Source organism: Seriola dumerili, unplaced genomic scaffold, assembly GCF_002260705.1.
Source record: "Seriola dumerili isolate Sdu_G_001 unplaced genomic scaffold, Sdu_1.0 BDQW01000044.1, whole genome shotgun sequence".
NCBI lineage: Eukaryota > Metazoa > Chordata > Actinopteri > Carangiformes > Carangidae > Seriola > Seriola dumerili.
Window position 1 is genome coordinate 3967201 of NW_019174299.1, and position 18060 is coordinate 3985260.

The 18060-nt window shown below is 43.9% G+C and overlaps 1 protein-coding gene across 1 annotated transcript; it reads right to left on the reverse strand.

Annotated features, from left to right (window-relative positions):
* Positions 1-2806: 2806 nt before the first annotated feature.
* On the reverse strand, positions 2807-16976 carry LOC111217723 (neurexophilin-1-like). The gene is made up of 2 exons (XM_022739707.1): positions 16923-16976; positions 2807-3580 (listed from the first exon to the last, which is right to left on the reverse strand). Exons 1-2 carry the CDS (start codon positions 16974-16976, stop codon positions 2807-2809), a joined length of 828 nt encoding a protein of 275 aa, XP_022595428.1.
* Between the last annotated feature and the right edge of the window lie 1084 nt (positions 16977-18060).

Genomic DNA, 18060 nt, shown 5'->3' on the forward strand with positions numbered 1-18060 from the left:
CAATGAGGAACTACCCGCTTTAGGGTTCAACGCCAGGGTAAGGGAGGTAGAGAGGTTATGGTCACACACAGGAAAAGGAGAATAGCGTGGAGACGGTGGGGCTGAGTGACATGCAGACGTATGGAGGAGTCGGAGGCAGGGAAAGCTAGAGGATGAGGAAATGGATGAACAGAGCAAGAGGCAGTGGTTCATTCATGCTGGTTGATGGATTCTACACACATGAAACTTTGCATTTCATCCAGAGCTACAGGAAAAAGGACCTTCAGACAAGTGTCAGGCGTTTAGATTGAGCTGCTGCCAAAACATCTATGTTTTCCACTGGGGCTGTATGCTTTCAAATCAATACTGTGTTGACCGTTAGTGCGATGACAGAAATCAGAATCTGCCTCTACAGCTCATAATGAGCACTGTGATTGATTGTAGACTCTTTAGGGAAATCCTCCTTGTGAGGATTCTTGACCGAGGATTCTTGATTGGGAGATACTTCGAAGCACAGTTAGAGACGAGCCAGATAGATGCAAGGGGTGGGGGTCCAAAACTCAAAGAGAACTTTCTGTGACTTTTGGAGCCCACTGCATGTGTGCTGCCAGCAAGCGAGGCAGACAAGCTGCGCATGTATGAAATATCTGCTGTGTTAAAACGGTCAAACGCAAGAGGAGACAGAGGTTCGACTCAGTCAGATGAGCAGCCTGCACGGTGGCTGTGGCTGGTGCAGCTGTCTGTCCCCTGCAGACTTGTTTGTGCACCGCTGCCATTTGCTGTGGGCCACGAGTTGATTTGGTTGCATATGGAGAGGAGCTGCCCCTCCTCTTTAAGTGTAAATTGAAAACTCAGAGCTTTGAAGTGCAGATTTGCAGGTCTTTGTTACTATCTTTAGCCCTGTGACTGTGTTTTCCCTCCTACTGCTGCTCTCCAGGCTCACACAGAGCAGGCAAGGCCATGCATTTATGTCTGGCCTTATGCTACCCCTCCTCCCCCATAGGAGGAGGGCTTCATGGTGACCGCTGACCACCTGCTGCACCTGGGATGTCGCTGCACACTTTCAGCCAGGCATGCACATGCACAGATCTCGGCCGCATCCCTGATATCACAGTATATTAGTGTCAAACCGGTTATCTGATATCACCGTCGAACGGCTCTTCACACTTGTCGTGACTGTTCAGCGTTAATGAACCGAGAAGTCATTGTGTCCTTACGAGCAGGATGGCGGTAACCTCTCAGCGCACAAAATGTCATGTTACCTAATTCATTGCTCCGTCGTGCGCTGCTCTCCTCTGATATTGTTTGTGAGAGCAACATGAGATGGGCCAGCCACTGGCCATTTATCTTAATGAGAGCAGTTAACTCTGAGCTGAGCTTTGGCTGCCGGCTCCGCGCAAAAAAACACAACAATCCCCATGAACGTCCTCTTATCCTCCTACCCGCTGACTTGATTTTTAGGAATACATTTCGCCCTCTCGTTGAAACCTTAATTAGTTCTAAAGGAGATTAAATTATATGTAATTATTATGATAATATTTTCATTTATTCAAGATAACGGGCCGACTTTAGTGAACACAGTATTTGTCGGGAGAGAGCAATCTCCCTCACACAGTCAAAGTTATCAAGGCGTGAAATCAGGAATCCTGACGGCAACAAAATGTAATCTTTTTCATACAGAGGGGACAATAGACGGAGCTGCATACTCTACATCTCCTTTCCCCACTTTAATTAAAAGAGCTCACTGAGTCTCTCCCTCTCTCACTCCCCCACCTCTCTCTCTCTCTGTTAAGTGTGGAGGGCCAATCCTGTCTCTATGCAGAATCTAGTTATTTCCCTCGCACTGAACTTGTCTTAAGCCCTGGCCCTGAATCTTTGTTGAGCAATTGCTTTTTCTTGCAAATTTTCTTGTTATTATTTTTTTCTCTTCCTGCCTCTTTTCCCTCTGTCATTGAAATGGACGTGACATAACTGAAGGATATATAGTAATTAGATGTGGCAGGTAAACACAGTGGCAGTTCCATGGTGGGATGGTGGGATGGTGGGATGGTGGGATGGTGGGATGGTGGGATGGTGGGATGTGGGGATGTGGGGATGTGGGCAGGGTGTGAGAGAGTCAGAAGAGAAACTTTAAACATTGAGTTCATGTAAAACAAAAAAGGTGCCCTTTAAAAAGACCTGGAGTGTAACCTGAATGATCCTGTGGTTGGTTACACTTTACATTCATCTGTTCTTTGTGAGAAAAACAAAGCTTTGCCTTCCCTCTGGCAAGTTTGAAATCATGATTATTTCCTGTACAGTGTTCGCTGTTAAACTGCTGTATAATGTTTGTAATGGAGTCTGAATTCTAATACAACTCTCCAGTGAATCATATCACAGCATTTAAAGACTTGAAAAGACTTTCCTTGTGACTTTGCAAAAGAGCAATATTGTAAAGGGTGATTAAAAGGACATTCAGACAACATTCACAAATGACTTAATGGAGGAGAGAAATAGCAGGCGAGACGTTGGCATTTAGACACTGGATTGAGGTAAGAATGTGCGTGTTGGCGGTATTTGAGTTTTACTACCAGTCCAGTTAACAAATGCTGCCGTTAAGCATTCCCAATGCCTCATCATCTGCATACTGTAGTTTGTGTTTTGCATATATGTTTTTACATCTTGCAATAGGCAGGCTACAGAGAGGGGGTGTTTTTAAGATGTCTCGCTGCCATACTGGCATTAAGGACGATTCACAGCCCTGGTTTCCTCCTCGTGTGCTGCAGTAACGCCTACTCATCCCCCTTATCCTCTCCCCTCCCACCTCTCCTCCCCCCCTACAAGTCCTCTAGCCCGAGGGCAGGTAGGGCATCTCATTATGGTAGTTGTAGTCCGGGCAAACCTTCTGCACCAGGCGGTAGTCCGTGCTGTAGAAGGATATGTAGATACAGATGACTTTGAAAGGCTTGGAGCAAATCCAGGACACGTGGCTCTGAATCTGCTCCTGGAAGCAGGTCTTGGACGGGTCGTAGTTGCACAGCGAGGTGCGCTTGCTGCGATCCACCTTCTCATAGTCCACGCGGCAATTGAAGATCTTGGAGTCCTTGGGGTAGACCACGCTCTGGCGCTCCAGGTCAAACTCCACCGCCTTGACGGGTGGCACCAGGCTGACCGAGATGTTGCCCTGCCCCGTGGAGTTGTGGCGGAAGTAGACGCTGAACGTGCCGTTACCGTGATCCACAATCTTGCCGGTGATCAGCAGGTTAAGCCTCACCGTCTTGATATTGGAATAGAAGTCTCCCCAGCCAAACATCTTCTTGAACTTGCCGGTCTTTACAATGGGCCGGCGTTTGACCCTAGAGCTGGAGGCGTCGGGCTTGAGCAGGTCGCTGCCCAACATCTCCCAGAACTCCTGTTTAGAGAATTCCTGCTTGGAGAAAGGGACCGGGGAGCGGTAGGGCAACTCCAGAGAGGTGGCATTAGCAGCTCTGCTCTTACTGTGAAGCATCCAGCGGCTCAGGGGCGAGAGGGGGGCCTGCCCGGTCAGGAGGCCCACCGTCTTGGAGGAGTCATCTGAAGAGCTCTTGGGGTTGGAGGAGTCATCTTCTTGACCCAGGGCCACCTGGAGAGAGGGGGTTTGAGGTGAGGATCGAAGAAGAAAATAGAGAAAGAAAGTAGACAGTTATTAGCAAGGTAGAAAGAAACGTGGACAGAAAACAAATTAAAGGTTTAATCGATACTTAATTTACAGTTCATACCTCTTGTGGTAGTAACCGTGACATTCTATCAATGTTATATATATAAATAAATGGTTGAAATTTTGCAGGTATTGCTATTATTACATTCTTTTGTTTACTTCGGCTGCAAGAGAAAATACTCCTTTATGTCTAGTTTTCACAGAGCCAACATAATTCCCTAAGCTCACTTGTAATGGGCTCATATGCGTCCTCTGAGCTACTGGTGAGGCCAGAGGGATCAGAGAACGGATTCAAACAGAAAATCCACACCAAAACCAAATTCATATAAAGTGTGTTAGTGCTGTGGTCTTGGGCAGTCTAATCAATATTTGTGAGGGCGGACAATTTTCCACAAAGGCTATAATCCTGTAAAACGATGAAGCTCTGTCATTAAAAAATGCTTTCTAGACTGGTTTCTCTGACAACAGAGGTTGGAGGTTGATTTATGCACTTATAAAGTGTCTGGATGCAGCAAAAGGAGCAGGATTCATGCACACAGTTACAAAACACTCATTTTCTACTCTGCCAAAACTTCATCCAAGGAAGGATGTTAATGTTTCCCTCTCAAACAATCTCTTTTTCACTGGAACTAAGAAAAGGTCACTTGAAGATCATCTATGTAACCGGAGAGAAATTGTTCTTATATAAAATCTTAAAGGAACAAAGTTTAAGTGGAACGTCGTATTAAGCTTTGTTTTCTGTTTTAAAGTGAGCTTTTTGCTTCTTAAGCACTGCAGTGTGAGCCTGACTACTGGGGAATTTATTAATGCCTCGAAAGACTTGGTCGGAGGATCAAAGTCTTTGAGGAGGGGAAGGTGGGCAAGCGGCGGGGGGGGGGGGGGGGGGGGGCGAAGAATCAAGTGTAATGTCCAATTAAGTCCTTCCAGTGTTTTAATTAAAGACAAAAATCTGTATCGGCACACACACAAAGCTGTCAAATGTTAACATCAACTGAGGAGTGGGGAGGGGGGCGAGGAGTGAGGGAGATAAGATAGTGCTGCTGTGCTCAGCAGTAGCTTTGTGAAGAGTGTGTGAATGTGAGAGTGAAAGTAACGGGTAATTATTCAACAGTAATGATCTATTAACAGGTAGCATTTGTCTAATGTGCCATGGAAGTATTCTGCATTATTATGTCCTTTGGATTTGGCAGCGGAGACCACACACACACACACACACACACACACAATTTTGTGAATTTTGAGTTGTGGTAAACGAGAACAATAAGTGATGCAAATGTGAACGGTGGGGTAAGTTTTTTTTATTTATGTGTGTGTGCTCCACCCGGAGAGATTTTACAATGATGCATAATGCATGCATCCCTGTCTGTGCTCTGATCCATCTACTGTCTTGACTGCCAGGGCTTCCTTATACCGGCTTAGTCAGGATTATTAAGCCTGACTCATTTTTATTCCATTTTATGCAGGTTTTTCAAGCTCGCTCAGATTTGTTCACTTGCTCCGCAGTCAGTCAGCGATATTGATTTCCTGTCCCTCTAAAAACATGTATTTCCTTTCATAACGACGTGGATCGCATTTCAACTGCCTTGCGAGGATTCCCGCTGATGTGGTTGTGGTCTGGTGTTTGGACTCAGATGAGAGGACTCCCCTCTTCCCTTAATCTGGCCTTATTCCCATGGGGATGTTAGAGGCCAGACACCATCTCCTCTAGTTACCTGTCTGCTGCTACGCTACACTGCCGCTCAGATCCTTCAGCCTCCCCACAGGGGCCGATAACAGCCCTGACAAGGACTCCTTCCTCTTGAACCAGATAGTTCTGATAGCTTCTTTGAGAATCACAAACTCATTAATAATGAACAAAAATTTGGAAGAGCCGAAGACATATTGATTTAATCTTTTTGTATCTTTTTTTTTTTTTTTTTTTTGAAAGATGGGAGTTGGGGCCAGGCAGGATGACTTTGATGACAAATACACCATTCCCCATGGCTCCTATTGAAGGACTAGTTTGTGTTTGATTTCTCTTCTCCAATGAGCCGGTGGCTGCTGGGCACAGAGGGTAGCACTCTGCCTACCTCCCCAGATAGCACTTAAGAGCCCCTGCAGTGTCTTACAAAAAGCGCTTTAGGCTTCTCGAAAAATATGTCATCCTTTAATTCTCTGAAACTGCCCCTTGCTTTTAAGATCCTGATCATTTTGCAAACTGTCCCGCTTGTCTGGAGCAATTCTCAGATGGTGCCAACACTCGTATCTGAGCAAAAACATATTGCAGAATGCTTTGTTGTAGCTTACATATTGAGCAAGGCATCCTCCCTCTCTTGCACAGTCTTCATTAGAGAGCCTGAGAGGCCAGGCTGCAGGAGGAGAGATGAAGTGAGCATTGTGCTATTGTTGAACAGAAGATTTAAGTGTCTGGCACCGCTCGAGGTTTCAGATTCAGCGTGCAGCATCATTGTCAAAGACAAATGTTAGAATGAGCTTAATATGGCGCCAGAAAAAAAAAGAAAAAAAAGAAGAGAAAAAGCCGAGCCAGAGCTGTAATGATTACTGCAGCAAGAGAACACATACTGTGCAGTTGTCCAAACAGCCGTGATGCCGTTGTGATTTCATTTTTGCAGAGAAATGTGCCCTATGGTATGGATTCTTACCTACTGGTCAACGATGCAGCTCTGAGGTCACCAAGGTCACACATTATACAGCAGCACATAACGCATTTTTTATCATTAAATATTAGAACAAGGGCTACTTTTCTACTCCATTATGAAAAACTGCATACTGCAACAACTCTCACTGCATTTAACTAGGGGAGTATATGAGGTGTAAGATACAACTATCAGCACGCTTCCAACTTTTGACTAGTGCAATGTAAGCAAGTCTAAATGGTGTAAATTGGCCGCAGAGTTCACCGTTGTTTTCACTCTGCCAAAACATTAATGCATTGCTTCACTTTAGTGGGATATGGCCACAATTTTTGCAGGCACAGCGAGACTTTGCTTTGTTAACAGTTGAGCACTGATGTTGTCTGCTTTGGGTGTTCATATCACTCACTGTCTTTCATATTTAAAATACAGTCAGAGGAGTCATCCTTTGATGGTGCACAACAAATGCTGTCTTTTTTTCAGTGATCAGTGTTATGACATTAAAGAACATTTGATGAGTTCTAAAAATCTGCAGCAGCAGAGTATTTCCAGGACAATGTGCTGCTCTCAAGCTCATATTATATGCATGTTAAACCATCTACTTAGTGTAATACAGTAAAATGCTGCTTTGAAAGGCCAGAAGAAGTTTCTTCCAGACTAAGTTTGTTTTGTTTCATGAAGCTTGGCAAGATATATCCCAGCTTTAAGTACTGTAGGCAAAGTGTGGGCGATGGGCAATCAGGTCTTATTGAGGGGGCGGAGGTTCAGGGTGATTTTGTCATTTGTCATGTGCGGTAAGTGAGTCAGTGAAACGGCTGGAGAGGATGGGAGGTGGCTGCAGGCTCCGTCGCTGTGGTAATTGTGAGTCATTCAGCCTCAGTGAGCACAGGCCCCAGGACTCTCTCCCAGCAGGGACTGTGGGGAGGGGGAGCGATCCTCACGAGCCTGCCAGCTCCACAGGCAATAATCAGCCTGTTACAGTGACAGGTACACCGTTTTAACCCCTTTCTCCTGGTGACGGAGGCACACTGTCTCCATGAAATAGCGCAGAGAAGAGGGAGCCACTTAACTGAAACGTGCCATAAGTCTCTCAGGAGCAGGGGACTGGTGACAGACCAGTGTGTCAAACAAAGACGCAGGTTATTGTTCCAAAATAGAATTAACTTCCTGAAAATGCACAAATGACAGTGTTGTCATTTTTCGAGGAAAAAAATGTCTGGTCCCACTTTCTCCAATGGGAGGAGTTGTTGTTTTTCTCTGTTTTGTGTCATGTTAAATAGAAAATCTTTTGTGTCGTTGGTTGGATAAAAGCAATCTGAAAACATCACACTGGGCTTTAGAAAATTGTGACAGGAATTGTTTTTTGCAATTTCTCTGATATTTTATAAATCAAACAATTCATTTGTAAAAATGACTGTAATGAAAATGGAGCATTTTAGCAACTTTGAGCCCATTGTTTTGGTATAGCACAGTCTGTGGCTGTAGCAGGCGGCTGTTTCCAGAAATTCACCTCTGAAAACCCTCTACTCTACCAGACAGACAAAGTGAGTGACTAACTGGAGCATTAATACTACAGATTTCCCTCAGGAACCGGTGAAGACCAAAAGTGACACACACACACACACTATTAAGTTTTAAAACACCACAATTTTCCAGTTGTTACAGAAAGTTCTCTAATGCCTCACTCATGATGTTCTCTCTACAATGGAAGTGAAATATTATGTAGAAAGTTTATCACTGCTGCAGAGGATCCACCAAACGTGTTGCACTTTTAGTTTCCTTTGCTGTCACCCTCTGTCCAGTTCACCCCAAACCAGCTCCATGTGGTTTGAGTCCAGAGCCTGAGCTGCTCTTCCGTCATGTGAAGCCACTGTCTTCTAAAGTTTCCAGTCAGTATCTTGCTGTAGGATGAACCTGACCAACCAGTCTGTCTTCCTTTAATAGTAACATGCCTTTTTCTCACCATTATAATAGCAACATACAGTATTAATTCTTGCAGTACAGTATTGTCCTAACAATGCATCACAGGGTGTAGTATCACAGTTTGTCCCAACACTGCCTTTGTACAGACAGACAAGTCATCAAACTGTAGGAATTATTTATATTAGCTTTTAAGGCTTCATTTACTTCCACTGCTGCAGGAAAGCAGCAAGTTAACCAGTTTCTTTAACTATATATTTAAAAAAACAATGCTATTTCAGGTTATTCACTGGTTAAATTTCAATATAAACTGGAAGAATGAGGCTGGTCTTATGGATGCATGAACTGGAATAAAATAAATGGATTGATTGATTGATACAGAGAATCTGCCTGTTGAGCCACCCAGCAGGGCTGAAAGCATGTGCTTGTCCTGGGGAGCTGACAAGTTCAATAAGCACTCCATTTTCCTCTGGCTGTTGAGTTGAAATCTTCATCTCTAATATGACATCAATTTTTAATTACAGACCCAGGCAGCTCAGATTTCTTAAGTGTTCGTCAATGCTTTATTCTCTTTTTTCTCTGTCTCTTTTTCCCATCTCCAGATCTAATATGTTCACTGCAGGAGACTTCTCTGTTACATGATTAAAGTCTGAAAATGGCTGTGCCCTTATAACTAATTATTCTTCTGGCTAGTGTAGATCCAAGAAGAGGTAAGGGGTAGAAAGGTAATTTCACAAGAAACAAGCTATTTGACTCTTAATGAATAATTTACTCCAGCTTCTCGGGGGTCACTGGAGCTTAGATCTGCAGTGGGTGAACAAACTCGCTACACTGAAGGTTTTTTTTATTCTGCACTCTTTTCCTGAGCATTTCTTTCTATCTGCATCCTCCATCCACTTTCCCATCTCATTTTGGACAGGTTCAGTTGTGTGGTCCCGCTGGATTTGGGCTCATTTTGTATGCTCAGAGAGAAGCCGGGCTCCGAATTGGCTATCAAATTTTTACATTATAAGATATCGACAAGTTGGCGGTGCAAGGACGGTGGAGAGGAGTAGCAGGGGACAGTTTCTTCCCTGTTCCTCCCCAGAGAGCTGGGAGCAAAGCATGGGCTGATGGGACAGAGCTGATTAAAGCCGCTGCTACAGTATTCACACCTGCCTTGTTAAAGCTGGAAGGACTCTACAGTCGTCTCATAGACGTTCAGATATTAAAAAAAAAAAAACAGTTTATCAAGAGCTGTTGTCTGACTTAATGTGCCAGTCTTTCTGTTGGGTTTTGAACATCTGTCCTGGAGCTTCGCAGCACTAATACTTGAAAAGTTGTCTATTTGAATCCCCAGCAAAAGAAACAGCAAATGAATAAGACCTTCCTGTTTATTCATACACTCTTGAGCAAGGCAGTTAAATAGCTTCAGTGGAGGTGCTAAGTGGCCAAATCAGACTGTGGTCTAACTATGCAGCTCCCAGCTGAGAATGTGTGTGACTATGTGAATGGGCTCCGTTCACACTTACAGTGGCACTTAAAGGCAATGAATCTTGGGCTCTGATCATTAGTGGGCAGCTGTGGTGGCACCGAGAATGCATCGGGAGACTTCAGTGACATTTAGAGGTTTGCCAGATGTTTGCACATTTGTGCACCCCTGATTGCTCTGAAGCTTTGTCCAGCTCTGCAGATTGCGTGCATCAGCACAATTTTTGTTTTGCATGTGCCACAGAGCTCAGTGAAGCACCAAACTGCTTAACTAGTCAAAACGTTCTTTCTGTTTAGCAGCAGTTTCAAACCCATAAAGCCAAATGTGAGCAGGCAAGTGAAATCTGATCACAAGTGCTTAGTTGTGAGACATTTGATTCACATCCTGACAACAGGTGTGAACTGCAGTCCATCTCAGATGGATTAGACACAATCTCAATTTCCTTAACCTTAACCACGTCGCTCCAGCGACCTAACTCTACCCTGACCTGACTATAGAGGGAGCAGCTTAGAAAAAGGTTGTATGTGTTAACAGGGTGATTGTTGTGTGAAGTGCTGCGTGCATAAGTGCATCACACTGGTTTCCTGGAGAAATAAAGGTTAAAATGATTGCTGGTCATTGCTGCCCTACATCCTATAACAATGCATTCTCAATTCAATTCAGAAACCACTTTGGTCTGCAATAAATGTTCCTATTATCCCTTCATTGTACTTAAAATAGTCTTCTTTCAAATTCAGCCAAACTCCCTGATCCTTGTGGCTGCGCTGCTTGCTTTAATTGGAAACCCCCATAAAGACCCTCCGTGGGCCTTGTCTGGACATGTCTGTCTCTGACCCTGAAAATCACTGTACCGTCACTGGGCAGCATGCTGGTAAACTGCACACTAGATGTTCATTCAAGCAGAACGGACTGTTTACAGATTGTGAGAGAATCGGGAATATAAATGGGCTCCTTCTCCCCGGTCTCATTCTGGCGCGTGGTATCCTGCCGATCCAGTCACACCACGGTGAGGTCAGCACGACCCTCGGAGCCTGCGGCATCAGAAAAGCTTCGGTTTCCTAAAGCGTTAAACTATGCTGATGGCCTGGTGTTCCCTCTTCAAGTAAACCCATGTCCCCTGGTCCCACATCGCCTTTTTCTAAGGTTGTTTGGATGCCTTCAGATCTTGAAGCAGTGAAATTTTTATTCTATATTGACACTTTGCATAACAGTTTGCATTTTCACGATGCAGTAAAGCCACTTTTACTAGCAGAAGCTCTCTGAAATTAAAATGTCTCATGGATTTTCCCATCCTTAGTTATTCCTCCGTGTGAGACTCAAACGCGTCTTTATCTGGATCCCCTGGGAGTTACACCTACTCATTCTACCCAAGGCTACGAGTCATTTTTCTTTAAGCTGTTCACTGTAATCCACCCTTCACTATCCGAAACCAGCAGACAAACCTACAGATATTCTTCCAGGGTCTTCTCTGTCTCCCCTGCAGTCTCCCAGAGAGCAATGCCACAATAAATTGTGCTGGTTTTCAGCAAACGTATTCTGTCTCAGGACAGCTCAGCGCTTCACGATGAAGGGCTGTCAGTGTGTCAGAGAGCGTGCTTTCCCTCCGTCTCTCTCTCTCTCTCTCTCTCTCTCTGCCTGTCTGTGCTGTGGGGCTACTGGGAGCTCTGACGGTGGGGGAGGGAGGAAGAGGAGCTGGGGTCTTTCGCTGGGTTCCTCAGTGGGTGGTCAGGGGAGGAAGAGGTGCACACTGCGGCTGTGTACAACTCAAGCTGTTTTACACAACAGGCAGAACGCTACAGAGGTTATCCTTTATAACACCAGCAGCTCTGCACGTCCACCCTGTCTTCATGTTTATATATTGTTTTTTGTGATTGCTCAGTGTTGGGTTGTGTATCTGGACTATACAAAACAGAAAATAGGGGGAAAAAAAAGTCTGAGTAAAATAGGTGAAAACACTTTCCATCAAAAGTACTCATGAAATTTAAGGAGACATTTAAGGCGAGCAACAATCCTGCAATTACCAGCGCAAACCAACTACTACTAGTCTAGATTCACAGTGAAAGGGTATGAGCGGTTAGCGTAGGGATCACTGAACATTTTTTTTTTAATTCTATGGGAAAAGTTCACAAAATTAGTGACGATAGAATTTCTGATTCTAAATTGTGTATTTGAAGTTCATGAAAATCCAGGCTGAAGCAGTGATGAAGTAATGATGTATAAAATTAATTCAGAAAAATGGTTACAAGTGACAGTGGGATGTTGGGCTCCTCCAGGAAATTGTTCGTCCCCTAGATGAATGGCTAACAATGCAACTGCATATTATTTCGCTACTGATGCTGAAAATGCCGCGACCTGATAATCGTCCCTGTAAAAATCATCCCTTTATGATGCTTCATGCACTCACAAAGGGGGAAAGTACAGGACAGATGTCATCAGCACAATAAACTGCTCTGTCTGCTTCCACTGTGGTTTCGTAGTCAAACCCTCACTTATGATTTGACAATCATGGATGAGTTTTGTGTTTCTGGCGCCTGTATCGGATGTGAGGAGGAGGAGGACGAGGGTGTAAGCTTATGAGCTCTGACATGCAGATTGCAACAATGATGGCAAAGAGGAAGACTCAAGGGAGCGAGACAAACAAAAAAAAAAAAAAAAAAAAAAAAATTGAATTCACCCTGCTGCTGCTGCTGTCTCACATTTGTGTCTGCATGCAATATATGCTGTATCAGACAGTGAGTTTTCTTTTTTTCCTCAGTTTGTTTTCTCAGGATTAAGGTGGTATTTCTGCTTAGCCGGGGATGTATCTGGGTGGACAAGGTCAGCGACCCCGCGAGGAAGACAGGTATCTAAGAAACGTGAATCTAAGACCTTATGACAGGCCAAAATGGAGAGAGAAGTCTGATGTGGGTAGAATTAGTACACAGCCTCTGCTTTTCAAATCTTTCCACACAGGTTTGCACAGTGTGCGTTTGTTCCTGTGTTGCACCTTTGCTGTCTTGTGGTGCTCCAGCCAAACTACAGGCACTTTCTGCTTGGATATAATACCTTTTGTTGTCTCAGTTGTTGTGTGCTATGTTATGATTCAAGTGTGTGCTCAGTGGTGTACAGTCTAATCACAATCCCTCCTTTGTTATGAAAGGGATTTTGGCTTTGTAAAGCTTTCAGTGGAAGAACATAATTTGTTTTTAATTGATGTGCCATGTTAAATAAGTAAGTGTTTCCTCGCTGATGGGAAAGTCAAATGGAGGTTGACGGTAAAAGTTTGGAAATGGAAAAAACAGCAGCAGCAGCAGGAGGTCCTAATTTGTGGATGTGAATTCATGCAAGTGTCATGTTTTCTCTCTGTTTTGAAATTACCTACAACACAGGGAAGAGCGTGGCGTGTAAAAACTTGGAATATGCATGAGCGTCTGCCCTGAAATTCACTCTGCAAATTCTGTTCTCTGCTACAGAGGTGAAATTCAGTTATCAAGCGTGATGGCCGGTGTCTGCGTCTCTACTGAAAGCAATCAGAGGGAGTATAATGTGGTCCTGTCTCTCTTTGCCACAGAGAGGCTACCTGAGGCTCATCCGCTCCCAAAAAAAAAAAAAAAAAAAAAAAATCTTGTGTGAATTGGAGCATCTGTGAGCTCAACGCGAGCGTGTATGAAGAGCCGGGCTCCTGCATCCCCCAGCGATCTTCACCACGTGAAGGTTACAGCAACATGCAATGATCAAGGTCAGAATTCCTTAATGAAAAAGCTCTTTCATGCGTGTGCACGTTTATCAAAGTGCAAATAGTGATGTCTCCTTGTTGAGTGCTGAGTGAGTAAAATGTTTTAAAAAAAAATGCTCCTTATTTAAAATGACTCTTTAACCAGGCACGTCAACATAGAGTAACATCTCCCTCCTGCAAAAAAAGTGGGGTGATTCTTGAATAATTGCAGGAGGGAGAGAAGCTGCAGTTCAGTGAAGCAGTTGAGTTCAATGCACTTCATTCTCCTACTGGTAGTTATTCAGATTGTTGAAGGAGGAGAGAGCACTCGCTGTTCACCTCAGCCCTCCCAGATTCGGTCTGGGGATTCAGACTGCCAACCCTGTGCTGCAGTTGTAATTATACATGGATTAACGTGTGTTTTTCTTGGATGTTTTGCCACAAAAGGAAGAAAGAATCTGTGATGACTGTCAATGAGGTGTATAAACCCTCTGAGGCAGATGTTTAACTTATTCTTTTTTTTTCCTTTTTTTTTTTTTTAGCACTTTATCTACACTTCTTCTCACGTCTTCTCATTTCCTTTGTCTTTACACCATCCTGTACCAGTCTATTTCCAGTGTGTCAGCTTATCTCCTATAGGCACCTGTCTTTCCTCTGCTTACGGAGTGAGCTCAGTTCACCTTGCATGTGCTGCTTCTGTTTAGCCGCGGATTATGTCCTTACAGTGTCTGTAACTTTCACAGCAGAGCTTCAGCAGTTAGTAATTAATCAGCTAGTTGATTGACAGAAAAATAAGAACTATTTTGATAACTGAATAATAAGTAGGAAAACATTTAATGATTCTTAAATGTGTCAACTTTTCCATACTCACACTAAACTGAATATCTGGAGGCACTGGACTTTTGGTTAAACAAAAAAAAACAAACAATTTGAGTACATCTCCTTGGGCTTAAGGAAATGCTAACAATTTACTGAGAAAAATAAAAAGCAGATTAATCAGTGACAAAAACAATCATCAGCCTCGTTGCAGCCCTGTTTCACATCTTGCCTCTGCTCGAGCAACAGCTGACTGCCATCGCTGCTGATCACAAGGACAAGTGAAAGGACAATAAATATCAAACCATCCTCTTAAACACTCCACAGATTATTCTCTTGGTGCATGCGCATGAGCCATTTAGCCGAGTGAAACAAACCCAGTCATCTCGCAGAGAGACAGATGAGAAATAACTCAGACTGCTGCCAAAAATAAACATAATTTCTCAAGCAGTCAATTATACAACTGAGATGGTTTATATTATTCATCACCCACCATTCAAATACAGAGAATAATTAACATTTGAAACCAATCATTCAACACATAAACAACAACCGGAGTGGCACCTTGTGTTAATAGTCATCTATATTTGTAGCCATTTGCAAAAGCTCCCTCAAGACCTAAACCCTGTCTGAAAATTGCGGAGCTATTACAACAGAAAATCATCCAAATCGAATTTTTAATGCATAGTAGGCTTATATGATTATTAATCACGGCTCTGTTGCATAATAAAAAAAGTTACTTAATTTATTAATTGCTCCATAATTTATCAATGTCACGGGGCTAATGAATTACCCAAGATCTCCTGCTGAGGGATGTCATGTACGTTTTTCATAGATACATGGTCTGGAGAGTGGGGGGAAAAAAAGCCCCAATTAATTTCATTATCATTAGCCACAGACCTTCTGGGTTACAATAGGCTACAGCCCTGCAGCTCACAAAATACTCCCAGAACCAAGACAACACAGAAGTGAGTGTTAAGCCTATTATCCCACACTCTTGTATCTCGGCTGAAAAGGCGCTCATCCCCCATATTTCAAGTCAGCGTGTGGTCTCCTCACTCTCAGATGTGTTGGAACAGCTCCCTCTCAACCAACAAATCTGTGTGCGTTCAGTCAGTTATAACCACTGTTTGTTAGACCTCAAATCACCAAAAGGGCCATTACTTTACTCTGAGCACCTGAATAATACCTTAATATGAGAAGCACAAGGTCATCCTTGAGGAGACACAGACACAAAGGGGTGCATCAAACAGCCACTCTGCCTCACTTGAAAATTTTCACTGCACTTTTTGTGTGTGTGTGTGTGTGTGTGTGTGTGTGTGTGTGTGTGTGTGTGTGTGTGTGTGTGTGTGTTTTTGGTTTTTTTTTTTTGAGCTTGCTCATTTCCTGGGCCCTGTGATGAGTGAGCTCCACTCAGCCCAGGGGTTTCCGAGCAGAAGGATGTTTTCAAGTTTCCTCATGTGAATCAAGAGCTGATTTCTCATTAAAGGCTGCTTTTTAATAAATCTGCAAGCGTACATGAAAGAGGAGTGGGTGATCCAAATTTGATTGTGAGGTTATGTAACACTGGACAGAGGCAATTCAGGTCAGTGGGGGTCCTTAGGAAGGTATCACAATTTACTTAAATAATTATTATACATTGGAAATCTTTAGTATGACTTGATTTTTTTTTTAATAGTTAGCTCAGTCAGAGAACAGAATGGTTATAAGAGGTTTCTCTCACTTCAAAATGAGCTCCCCACCTTCTGTATAAATTCTCTATTTAATCATACCGGATTCCTCTGCTCCTCAAATCTTTCTAACATGAAAAATTATTCCCACCTCTGTTATGGATCCTACAGTAGATCTCCACACACATAGTCGTTACACTAAAAGTTTATGATGCAACTGTAGCAAATGCATGTCATAAAACCATAACTGCTCGAATATGTTGAGTTTTTATTATTATTATTTATTTTTATTTTTTTTAATTAATTTCAAGTAAACCCACTCCCCTCAGCTGACACACAGTTTTGACTTTTACATGATTTTCTAAAACGCTTCTGCAGTGTCGGTTTTTCCTGTGTTTGGGGCTTTGGCTTAAAGTGGACGTTACACCTGTCTGCAGTTTAACCCATTTTCGTTATAGTTATTACTTCCCCGTGCAGCTACCTTCTTCCAAGGCAGCCACTAATGTGCGATGAATGATGGGTTAAACAGATTAACTCGGCTCCAAATGCTGGCAGAGTAAACCAGACTGGTAATGAACACCGGCGGCACAGTTGCGCTCCGCACGCTGACAGTACGATTGTCCGCTGGGAATTGCGATAGTGCACCCGCCGTACCTGAGCCGAGCGGGGTCAAAGTGAATATTAGTGTCTTAATAATTATAAAGTGAGTAAAAGAAAATATCAGAAGTCAACAGAAACGCGTTTGGAAGTAAACCGAGCAAAGTAGGCGTGAATTTTCTCTGCATCTCTGCGAGAGGCAGAGATGACCAGAGAGAGTGGGGATTTATTATCGTGACAAGTATCATCTCGGCTCCCAGTTACCGCTCTCTCATGTCTGTCCACACACTGTTTGTCGACTTCAATCTGCGAGTTTGGAAGTTTTTTTTTGTGCAAATGCGGTGCAGACACCTCGCCGCACCTCCTGACGCGGGTACGAAGCGTTATATGGGTAAAGTAAGGTAATCTGAAGCAAGATGCATAAAGAGTACAGTGTGGCTTTTCCCCACTCCCACTCTGTTCTTACCAAACAAGCGGTTCCGTTGAGGAGGAGCAGGATGAAGCCGCGGTTGGGACGCATCGTTCCGGCGCGTAAAACCCACAGCTCCCCCCTCCCCGGTGGCAAAAACAAAAATTAAAAAACTCCCTCACACGGGTTTTTCCTCCTTCAGGAAGATGCTCTTCCTCCGACACCGGATCCCTCTCGGCTGACGCACGGTCCCATGTCCAAGGCAGGCTCAAGTGCTGCTTCCACAGACCTAAAAACGGCTGGAGTCCCCCCCCCCTTTTTTTGTCTGTTCTGTGTTTTTTCACCAATCCCGGGTTTGAGTCAAATTAGTTGGTGTATGAGAAATCCATGCATCTGCGGTAGGCTGTTATCATCCATGCAAACAAAATAAAGAGATCCCAAATCAGAGTGAATGGGTAGACTGGGAAGTGGGTAGATCATATGTGGTCATCGGTGCCAGTGGAGATCCTGGAGGGATGGAGCCAGCTGCCTCCTGCAGAAACTGAGCGATGCTGAGACTGGCAAGAGCGAACACACACGTTTTAACAGTTTCTACTCCCTCTGTCTCTCTCTCGCTCCCTCTCCCTGTGTGTGTGTGTGTGTGTGTGTGTGTGTGTGTGTGTGTGTGTGTGAGTGTGTGTGTGTGTGTGTGTGTGTGTGAGTGTGTGCGCGCGCGCGCGCGCGCCTCTCCCCCTTCTCTCTCACCACGAATCTCTTTCCTCTCTCCCCTCTTCTCTCTCTTCCCCCTCCCTTATTTCTGTCTCTCTGCTCCTATCTAGCATCTCCCTTTTTCTCTCTTTCAGCCACTTTCTCTAATCCCATCCACCAAATTCATCCTGCATACAATCAAACAAGAAACAATTGGAATAAATAACCAGTAGCTTAAAAAAAAAACAATAAACATCTGTTCCACTTGTGTGAGTGCCTCCTCACTCCTTTCAAATCCCTTACTAATATTTCTGACATCGGTTTCTCAAACCTATAACAGCCTGCCTCAGTAATCCACTGACAACTTCGAGGGTCTATCTCATCACCAAGCCTCTCATTAGATATAATCATCACTGTGGGTGGGTGAAAGTCATTGATTGGGAAAGCCTGGGTCTGTTTTCACACTGCGCTTGTCACAACAAAAACAACTCCTGTGTCATACGGTCAA

Bases quoted from the DNA above. Each gene is read 5' to 3' on its own strand.
- LOC111217723 (XM_022739707.1), bottom strand. From the start codon at position 16,976: ATGCGTCCCAACCGCGGCTTCATCCTGCTCCTCCTCAACGGAACCGCT. The intron at 3,581-16,922 runs GTAAGAACAGAG...CCCTCTCTCCAG, and splicing joins TCAACGGAACCGCTTGTTTG to GTGGCCCTGGGTCAAGAAGA.